The sequence below is a fragment of the Monodon monoceros genome, unplaced genomic scaffold (genome assembly GCF_005190385.1).
Source record: "Monodon monoceros isolate NGI ecotype Baffin Bay Population unplaced genomic scaffold, NGI_Narwhal_1 Super_Scaffold_18, whole genome shotgun sequence".
NCBI classification, from domain to species: Eukaryota; Metazoa; Chordata; class Mammalia; order Artiodactyla; family Monodontidae; genus Monodon; species Monodon monoceros.
Genome location: NW_021703774.1, coordinates 77,725,564 through 77,736,945, shown reverse-complemented (window position 1 = coordinate 77,736,945; position 11,382 = coordinate 77,725,564). Strand labels below are relative to the sequence as shown.

Below are 11,382 nucleotides of genomic sequence, written 5' to 3'. Positions count from 1 at the left end.
AAAGAGTGGGAGAACTGAGTGACCACATAGCACATGGTAGTAGTTGCATGCTAAACACAGAAGAACCTGTATTACAGTACTCAGTACCATAATCATGTTGCTGCTTCGTTTTGGCAAAACACCATCATCCATCATACTTAGTTACTGTTATTCTAAACTGTATTAGTTTTATAGTTTTGCTTGTGTCTGATCTGTAAACTTCTTTTGGTTTTATAGTTGTGCGAGAGCTATAAGCATAAGGCATTTACATGTGGCTTTATGTTCATATATAGTTAGGTAACATTATAATGAACAAAACCTGAGGAGCTAAGAGAATTTTTCCATATTGAAAGGGGATGTGCATTATTCAAGCTTGAGAAACACTGGTCTATACTGCGCCGCTTGTATGTTTGGGCTTCAGCAGCACTTAACCTCTATCACCACCTATCTCACAGGATTTGTAAGAGGATTAAATGAGATGAGGTATGTGTGACTGCTTGGCCCACAGAAGGAATTACACCGATAGTTCTGTCTGCTTTACTGGAAACAAGGAAAATATGGAAGCTAAATATGGTCTAGGCTCTTTTACTCTAAGTGTGGTCTTGGAACCAAGAGTATTGATACTACCTAAGAGCTTGTTAGAAATGGAGAATTGGGGACTTCCCTGGAGGTCCAGTGGTTAAGACGCCACACTTCCAATGCAGGGGGCGTGGGTTCGATCCCTGGTCAGGGAACTAAGGTCCCACATGCCTTATGGCATGGTCCCCCCCACAAAAAAAAAAAAAGAAAGAAAGAAAGAGAGTCCCAGGCTCCACCCCGACCTACTGTTATCAGAATCTGGTTTAACATATTCCCAGCTGATTTAATATATGCACATTAAAGTTTGAGAAGCACTAGTTAGATCTCCATAGAGATAGATGGTCGACAATAAAATTCACTGCATTTTGAACTGCTCTGTAGGCTAATTTTGGTGATTAGAGAAATGCCGGGTGTAAATGGCCAAAAAAGACTGTCCTATCCTGGGGTTCAGTATAAACATTACCATTTTACTAACCGGTTTTTTTTTTTTTTTTTTTTCGGTGTGCGGGCCTCTCACTGTTGTGGCCTCTCCCGTTGCGGAGCACAGGCTCCGGACGCGCAGGCTCAGCGTCCATGGTTCACGGGCCCAGCTGCTCCGCGGCATATGGGATCTTCCCGGACCTGCACACGAACCCGTGTCCCCTGCATCGGACTCTCAACCACTGCGCCACCAGGGAAGCCCTCTAACCGGTTCTTAATGGTTGTAGGTGTAATAGGGTGGGACTCTCTTTAAAAGGGATCTAACTTCTAATTCAGAAAGAACAAAGAATATTTTTAAGTGCAAAATATTCATAAAAACTTTCTGAATTTTGAATAAACAAGTTTTAAGATCACATCAATCAAAACTTTGTTAGGTCTCCTTTGCCCAATAGCAATTAAAATAATTTACATATGTTAAGCTCTTATTTAAATATTTTGGCCCACAACATCTGGTTTGCCAAAGTCTTGGCTCAGTTTATGATGATTGTGTGCTTATACTAAGAAAACACATTACCAAAAAAAAAGTATGACTGTGTATACAAAATGTATTAGTGTTAACTGTTCAACAAAAATAGTAGATCACATTCACCACTTATGATTTTGTCAGTGTAATTCACCTAGAGAATATCTCTGCTTTTCTTCTTGAACTCAGAGGCCCTAAACATTTAAGTCATGTTGTATTTACTTAAAAAGATTTAAAGATACTGTTCTTGGAAGCATAGAAAACAAAGTTAACAACTAATATCCAAGAGAGCCACTAATATTTAAAACGACCTTGATATCATCTGTTCAAGGGTGATTTTGGTAGAATCAAAGCTTGAACTAGGCTATTTATTGTTTTATGTTCTCTACTTATAGGCCATTTAAACCACATTCAAAGAATGTAAAGCAAAGCAGATTATTGTGTATAAACATAAATATGTATGTACATATGTATACATATACGTATATATGGTTAGACCTGCTAGGCAATCCTTATAATCTCTGGGTTTATGTACGATTTAGATTACAGGTAGAACTCTCCTCTACCCTTCACGGTCTCAGGAAATAGCAAACCAAGAGTCCATCCCATAGCATGAAGTATTTTAGTGCCAGTACAGGTGAAACACTCTAATGCATGTTGATTATGGTGACCATAACTTAAGAGAACCACAATCTGAAACTCACTGGCTAACTCCAATTTTAGAGGTCTACATGCTCTCTTGCAGTCCTTTTGGCCCTTATTATAGTCAATCCCTGTTCCTAGAACCATACAATTCTTCTCTTTCCAGTACTTCAAATTCCAATCATTTCTGTTCATATATTAAGCAATTTAAACTCTATATACATACATACACAATGTACCAGGGGAAACACAAAGAGTGATTTTTAGCTCCTAACTACACTTTCTTGCTTTCCTATGAACTGCTGCAAAGAAATGGTTAAACCATTACCTACAGTTTGAATTTATTAAACAATATCTAGGCAAACAGAAGACAGGCAGAAATAGGCAAGCCACGTTCTTCTAATACAGTGATTACACTCATCTCTCTCTAGAAATGGGAGATATTTTAATCATTTTAAATTTCAGATATTTGATCAAAAATCGACATCCATTTATGCTACCAAAAATACTTTAAAAATCCTCTGTTAATTAGTCTCAAACTACTGCAGATGGATTACTTTGCAAAAAATAAATATAATAGAGCACCAGCCGATGAAATAAGATATATATTAAAGAAAATCTTTAAAATATCAACCACTTGGTCTCTAAGGCTTAAGAGTCTAATAAATAGAGTTTTTTTCAAGAGGTCATTTTTGCTATCAAGAAATAATGAAATAAATATAGATTAATTAAGAATTAAAATATATGCTGAAGCAAGAAACATACTTGTTTTATAATTCATATTATGTCTTGCAAGAACTAATTAATGAATTAAATTAATATTTTGTAAGTAGTTTCTTCCTCAATTCAACTAGCATTTGGCATGATCAAAGTTTAACTAAATTAAAGACTTGAGGGTGCTTTGAATTAACATCAGATGCTAGTGGTCATCTCCACCCCTTTATCCTCCCTCTAATGTGTCCTTGAAGGTGGCATGTGTTACCCAGGCTATCCAACCTTCTGACAAAGGCAGATATATAGTGAACATTACTTTATCATTTCAATATCAAGGTCACTATGTTCCCCTCCTAGGATTTAGTATGTTGAAAGACCTTCATTACATAACACTTCAGACAGCGATAAAAGCATGAACTTGGTCCCATAACAAATTCAGTTTCACTGAGCAGAGCAACCTTATCTTTAGTCACCATTAAATTATAAAATGCAGTTGATATGTACATAGTCCCATACTACCTTTACACCCTAAGACAGCAATTGAACATTCTTGCTTGTGTTACTAATCATTAATATACTGCTGTGAATATACCAAAGGGACATCCTTTCAAAATTATTGCCTATAAGAAATTGTAAAATTTGCTCCCTTTCAAATAGTAAAGTAGCTTGCACCCCCTATTATCTATAGAGGAAATGATTCAGGCCAGATGTCAACGTGAGGTAGCCAAGTCCAGCTTTAACAGAGAAAAGATGGCATATTTCTACAACTGTTCCTAGTGAAATGACACCTCATATATGATCTAACAATGGACTGGAGAAGATGAAGCTCATTTTTCAGATTTCTAAAGGTCAAGGCTCAAGGGATGAAAGGAGTACTGCTTGAGATGAAGCTTAATACCAGACATTTGACTCGCTGTCTAGACCTGATGACCTAGGGAACATAACAGGAAGTCCTTAACAAGTAAGTGTATGTAAGGAACAAGTGGTTCTGATTTCTGGCACAAAGCAAATGTGTCCATTACATGCAAAAGATAAGACTGCTTATCTGAGAAATGTAAAGCCCCTTCTTGTTTATATGGGAAGATAGAGGATGGGGTTAACACAACTATGGAGGGGTTCTCTGGCATAAATGAAGAAATATGTTTCTTTTATCTCCACTGAAGAATTAATCTGGAAATAGGGGAGTGGGACCCTTGGAAGCACCAATCCTGAGCACATTAGAACAGAAGAGTTCTACTTTTTCTTCTCCGAACTGCCAGTGTACATGACGGGGTGAGGGAGATGGGGAGTGAATGTAGGAATCAAAAGGAATATGAAGAAACCCTGATGGAAATGATAATGGTTTGACCTTAATTCAAGAAGTAATGTTTTCAGGCTCCGGACACGCAGGCTCAGTGGCCATGGCTCACGGGCCCAGCCGCTCCGCGGCATGTGGGATCTTCCCGGACCAGGGCACGAACCCGTGTCCCCTGCATCGGCAGGGACTCTCAACCACTGCGCCACCAGGGAAGCCCAAGAAGTAATGTTTAAAATGGCTAACATATGTCTCTTGTTAAAGTGTAGCACTGGAAGAGGAGTAGGACAGAAGACATTCTGGACAAAGTAGGAAGGAGGCCCTCAGGGTTGGCATTTTGCACTAACAGTTGTTGTCCCAAGAAAAGGGAAATCACTCAAAAGGTGCCAAAGACAAGAGGAGTGCCTTGTTGCACTCTCTCAAGGATATCTGTTATCATTTAAAAACTAACTAAAGACACCCCACCACACAAACTCTCCTAGCATTTTTCATCCAAAGATGTCAAAAGCCCTTTCTAAATGTTATCCTCATGATACCTCTGTGAGGTAGGTAGCATAATTCTAATTTTTATTCAAGCTAAGGCACAAATAGAGCCTGAGTTGCAAAAGTGGTCTGGAATTTTGTTCACTGCAACACACTTCCTTCATTTTGATGTAGGCAACTCAAGACACACTGCTAGGAAATGTCCTTAGAGAAAGTAGACCTAAGAGCCAAACAAAAGCATTCATGACTCTGGGAAAGCGGCACTCTAACACTCACTGATGGTGTCTTAGGAGATGCCCTCCACTGAAGAGTACTAATATGTGCAGTCCTGTTGAACGTGGAGACCAAACCATCTATGATGATAGGAAAAAGGCTGAAGAAACAGTCTTCTTGTTTTCCCCCACTGTTGAGACCAGAACAGTGACAATCTTAAAACATACCATCTAAGGGACTTTAGTCCTTAAGTCTCGGTCTTCACTGGTGCGGTAAAATTCTAAGACCTATATTTTGCTGATGATTTTGATGTTTTTGATCAGATACATTTCTACATCCTTGATCCCAGACAATTCTCTTTTAGCATAACTGAGTTATCTGTATAAAACGTAATGCCAGGGTCTGAAGCAAACAATACATCCAGTCAGCATACATTGGTTCTATATATTTTGAGAAACACTTGAGTACACAAAGAAAGCGTGCAATGTTAAAGAGATGATTTGAACAATATTGTGGCTTGTCTAATGGAGAATCCAGCGTCCTTTCAGGAAACTGAAGATACTCAAAAGTTGCTCCCCAATTTCTATTAACAACCCTCGAAAAGTGAACATTTTCATTTGATACAAATATACAAATTTAAAATAAGTGCACAGTTCAGAATGGCCTACCATTTTCAGATTGCTTATGTGTCAGAAAGTATACAGTCGATAAAAAAATACCAGAGAGTGGGGACAAAAGGCTCTCTGGAGCTGTACAGCAAAAATGAATATCACTTCAGTAGGTAGTGATCTCTGGAGAAAGTGGTGTCCTTAGAAACCAGTAGCACTGAAAGATAGCAGGTCACAAATCTGGTGATGGGGGATAAGACGTATAATAAGGCCCATTTTCCTGCAGAAAGAAAAAAAGACAAGAACATTAAATAATAAGATCAATGTAATTGGGAATGTAAAAGAAAGGGATTTAAAGCCAATGATCTAACGTATGGAAAATGTCTAGCACATGCCTGGCCCTGAGCAGGTCCTCAAGCCAACAGAGCCATTCCACTGGAGTCAGTCAGAGTTGGTATAATGTAGGCAGAGGTAATCAGGATGATGAGATTTAAAAATATTACCATTTATTGAACATTCTATATGCCAGACACTTAACCAGCACTTTTCTTTCATTATCCTTTTATAACCTCACAATATAATGCCATAAAGTAGGTAACATCCTCATTTTACAGAACAGGAAACTAAGGATCACACAGATGTCATCACTCACCTTAGGTCACCAAGCCGGCAACCAGGAGAGCCTGAATTTTAAATCCATGTCTATCCAAATCTAAAGCCCAGATTCTTTTTTTTTTTTCTTAAACATCTTTATTGGAGTATAATTGCTTTACAATGGTGTGTTAGTTTCTGCTTTATAACAAAGTGAATTTTTTGTTAGGCTGTGTTGTCTTGCTGTGTGCCGAATCTTTGAGTTATGAAACAAAAATCATCATCAAGGAATTCAATAATTACAACTCTGTTGGCAGAAATGAGTCTCTCCATGACATGCCTGAGTGGCGAGGCTTTTAACAATGACAGTTTTTAGGGCGTTCAAGATCAAGGTGGAGAATTGAATGCTAGAACTTTAATGTCAAATGTAGAAAGCAATAGATCAGTGTAAGGAAATTTTTTGACCTTATTTTGGCTAACTTTATCTTATAAAAATCAAGACAGTTAGCTTTATGGTAGATAGACCCAAAATTACATTTATGAGACTTAAGATTCATTTCTTGTTATTTAGGAAAGTATTTCTTTGACAAGTAACTTATTTTCCAGTAAACCATAAGCAAAAAATGCTTAACATTAATGTAAGATAATAGTTAGATATGGAGAATGAAAGGTAGGAAGAAAACAGCATTGCTTTATGGCATATTTACATTATAGTTATGGAGCATTAAATCCATCCAGTCTTGAACATAATAGGCAGTTAAATGTTATTTGAGTGACTAAGTGAATCAAAAGCTCTGCCATTCTTCAGAGCAGATGCTCTGGAGGAGAAACTGATCCTGGGACCATAACCAGGAAAACAAGAGAATATCTAGGAAAACTTACTTTCTTCTTTTTTTCTTTTCTTTCTTTTTTTTTTTTTTTTAACTTTCTGATTATACATCTGACCAGGTTAAAAAAAAATTCAGTAGAAACAAATCTAAAGATTGGCTACATTTTAGGATACTTCACTAAAATTAATGAAAAATTTTTTTTGTATTTTAGAATTTCCTACCAGGATCTGTTAAACCAATCACTCCAGTATCCTCAAAAGGCATAGAAGCTATGCTTAAGAAACATGCCTGAAGAGAGAAATCTATCCTGAAGTTCAACTGAAAAGAAATGGTTCACGATCCATCTTTAAGATTTCTCCATTCCATTCCACTACGGTATTTTTCTAGGCTTCCTGTATCTACATTAAATTGTGATAAAGTAAGAAGGGAAAATCTAATTCTTAATGCTATGAAATAAAGCTTTTATATTAGTCTCACATTGTGGAAGAGACTGCCGAGCAATCGAATACTTTCTCTATTTCTGGAAACAATCACAGAATTTTGAAGAACTGTTACCAGGTAAATCTCTACACTCTCTTCTTTGACTATAAGAGTGCTGACTAGCTCCCTTTCTGAAATGGTCTCGGTATCATTTTGATCCAGATAGACAAAAATTACCTTCTAATTACCGCCAAAGGTTCCTTTTAATCCTATAAAATTTATGTCACTAAGTCACAAACGACCCAGAAAAATAGAAGCTCACTGCCAACAACCAACCACGTCATACCTTCACCAAGTAAAGGACTATGGGCAAAGCACACTTGAATACGATAATAAAACTGACCGACTCCACACTTGTTTCCTTTTCTCTAATCATATTTTTAATTCTTTCTAGCAAAGGAAAACTTTTCTTTACAAGGTACTATCCAACCACCTTCTAGCCTTTCACCTCAGTGTCCCGTGGGGCACCTCAAACCTAGTGTGTCACAAACTGAAAAGACCACCTGTCTGTTCTCTCCAAGCCCCCCCCCCCCCCCCCCCCCAGTGCTCTTCCTCCAAATTGCCTCTCTGGGATGGTGGCGACACCATTCTCCAAGTCTCCCAAAGCAGAAACTTTGTTAGTCACCTCAGGCTTCTTTCCTCCTTCATTCCTCCCAGTGGCTGGCTGCTCAGTCACCATAATGCTGTGGATTCTATTCCCTAAAGCGTCTACTTCTAACTATCTCTAAGCTCTTCAAACCCCTGCCATTACCACTACCACTGCCTGGCTCTAGTCTCATTTCTCCTCTGGCTTCCTCTGACAGCCTCTTATTTGTCTCCTTGCCTCCAGTTTTACCCTTGTCTGGTCCCTCTCTACACTGCGTTTTTAGCCATCTCTCTAAACAGGAACACAATGGCAGTTCTCCCTTGCTCAACACTCCCCACCAACTACGAAGGAGCCAAAGTACCGCAGCATAATGTGCAAAGCTGCAGTGTATTTAGGGATCTGCCCTCTGCCTGCCCTTTCCACATCATCTCCTGACACCTTCTTCTGTTTCTTTCCTCTTTTTATTCCTCTCTTTGGCCTTTATATATAGATGGCCTGATATCTCAGTTTCAGAAAGCTCTAATACAGGTACAGAAAGATGATCCAGTGACCTAAGTGTTAGATTATAGGTTATTTTATTTCATTTTGATTAATCACATTATTAATTAGGCCTGTATTTAATATATAAAATATTAAAAAAAAACACTAAAAACACACACACACAGAACAAAAAAACAAAACCAAGCTTGAGTGCGGTGTTGATATTTAATGAAAGCCTGCTTTGTAGGCCCTTAAGTATACAGAAAACGTGTTGGCTTAAAAACTGCTCTTTTGGGGCTTCCCTGGTGGCGCAGTGGTTGAGAGTCTGCCTGCCGATGCAGGGGATACGGGTTTGTGCCCCGGTCCGGGAGGATCCCACATGCCGCGGAGCGGCTGGTCCCGTGAGCCATGGCCGCTGAGCCTGCGCGTCCGGAGCCTGTGCTCCGCAATGGGAGGGGTCACAACAGTGAGAGGCCCGCGTACCGCAAAAAAAAAAACCCCAAAAAACAAAACAAAAAACCCCTGCTCTTTTGGGTTTTCTAACCAATACATCCTAACTTACATATTTCTACACCAGAAAATAAATGGTAAATCTGGATATTAGCTTTGAATCATCATTCCAAATTTTCGTATCAAAATGTCTTTCAGTGCCTTTCACATTTCCAGCTATCCATTTTTCTTTAAATATTAAGAAGAGTGATATATAGTTCAAAAAAATAATAAGGCAATTTTCTGCTTTAGCAATCTGCAAGAAATAAAACCGGACGCTCTTTTTGCTGCCTCCCATACCTTCAACAATCTTTGTATTTATGATCCAGCGACTCCAATTACAAATCTTCTTTGTGCAAAAGCAAAACATGACATTTTGTTAGCCATTAGAACACATTAAATACTTTGCTCTTCACATAAAGTGTAACAGAAATCATAACTGAAGTCATAGAAACGTTAGAGAGAAAATGTCTTGTAGGATACTTACTTTACTGTACATATGTTGTACAATAAAGGAAGAATAATTCATTTTAAGCTTAATATAACCTACAAATATATTCTCTGATTCATGCATAAAAATATGCAATCAGCAATAATTAAATAAGGCAATTGATAACGTTTTGGCCAAGCGTGTTACTTACTTCTCTGTTTTTAACTACTAAAGTGATAGCGTGAATAAGTACAATGGAATAGAGCTTTGATGAAATTCTAGAGTAGTCCTTTCTTAGTGTTTAATAGATTCATAAATGTATCTGTAAGGAATAATGTATTGGTTGTCACTTATACAAACTTTTAGCAAAATGAAACTTCTCATAGGGTAAAGACTAGGATAGGCGACCTGGCTTACAATTAACGCTGAAAATGTCGGACACCAACAGATTCTTCTGGCTCTATTTATGTAGATGAAAAGCCATTCAGTCTTAACAAAATTAGGGAGGGGTGTGTCTCAAAGGTGGTGGAAAACTGACAGTACAAGCAAGGATTGGCTATAAACCTACAGCAGAAATATTTCCCATTGAAAAGTTTACTGGGGGAAAGGCGCCCCCCTTAGAATCAAGCATTTTCCTAAAGTTACCATAGGAAAAGAATGTCAAACGATACTATCAATTTTATTAAAACACATTAATTGCATTATCATCTTACAATGAAAAGATGATGTGCTCAGACGCACTTGCACTATAAAATAGTTAAGATAATACACCAGGTAAGGGAGAATTCCTGGTACTTCTTACCCTGGCATCATATTCAAGGACAAAAGGAGGAAAGTCGATCTGTTCTGGCGAGATGGCAGAAAACAGCTGGTGGAGGCTGTCCACATGGTGGATTTTGTCCTTCAGTCCTGAGACAGAAAAGGTGGTAAAAAACCATGTTGATACCTGATTAATAGAAGAAAAAAAATAATTTAAGCTGGTGGCCTGAGTTGGAAATATACACGATTTTGAAAATTTATGCTAGATAAAAACTATTTCAAAATTGAAATTGATATCAAAGAAATCTTGTAATAAGCAGTGTTTTTCAAGGTGCAGGTTGTAGTGCATCAGTGGATTATGCAATCAGTTTAGTGGATTGTGAACAGTATTAAAAACACCAAAAAGAAACATGCTAGAGCAACAATGACTAGGGAATGTAGCAAGATGAGCTTTGTCTCATGAAGCTTCAGTTTCTGTTACATGTCTATGTGCTCCAGTGCATGTCATGCGTTGGGATGTAACATAATATGCTTCTTACTGTGGGCTGTGGTCAAAACCACTGCATTATCTGATGGAAGAACTGATTCACTGGTACTCTGAAAATGGTTAACATCTCCAAATCTCATAAACTCTTTTCATTACTTCAAATGAGACTGAAAATTTTTGCCAAGTTTTGAGACATTTATTTTTCTGTTGACACTTGGCATGCAGTCTCTTTCTCAGTCAAAGTGAATCTTCTGTAGACGTGGAGCCACCTTGCTCATTTCACTCCATGACACTGCAATCTTTCTATAAAACCTAGTCTGCAAAATTTGTTGGTTCCAAAAAAAGAGAGAATTCTTGATAGCAAACTATACTGGCAAACTATACTGGCATTCTAGCTAAACAATAGCTAGAATTTACAAATTCTTGTTCATCTATCCAAACTGGCAATCATAATTAGTCATGTTTACCAACGGCTTATACAACAGTTCTATGAGGGAGGTACAATGTTACTGCTATCCTCATTTTATTTACAGAAGGTAACATATGCATATGAATTCTCAGTGCACTGGCATAATACATTCCAGTATATAACTGGGTACATTACAAATACAGTACATGCCACTTTGGGCACTTGCCAATCGTTTTTTAAATTTCTCTTTGACACCCTGTCATGTTTTCCAGTGGTTGCTCCAAACCTTTCACATATTCCTGGTCCCTAATACAACATACTGTCTTCATACCTACTTATGAGAAAAGACATGGAATAACAGAGACAACACTACACTTATCTCTATC

General features: G+C 37.9%; 1 protein-coding gene across 6 annotated transcripts in view; it reads right to left on the bottom strand.

Moving 5' to 3' along the window:
* Nucleotides 1–4,939: 4,939 nt before the first annotated feature.
* Nucleotides 4,940–11,382, bottom strand: part of GDAP2 (ganglioside induced differentiation associated protein 2) — a 71,003-nt gene continuing 64,560 nt past the window's right edge. The window contains exons 14-16 of one of the 6 annotated variants that reach the window (XM_029228495.1): nt 10,144–10,287; nt 9,212–9,257; nt 5,248–5,735 (exon numbers count right to left, since the gene is read on the bottom strand). In XM_029228495.1, coding sequence (XP_029084328.1) covers nt 5,617–5,735; nt 9,212–9,257; nt 10,144–10,287 — 309 coding nt within the window. In that variant the 3' untranslated portion in view covers nt 5,248–5,616. Of the gene's footprint in view, nt 5,736–9,211; nt 9,258–10,143; nt 10,288–11,382 lie in introns of those variants that run through there. The other 5 variants (XR_003794420.1, XM_029228492.1, XM_029228493.1 and 2 more) reach the window with 5 other exon arrangements.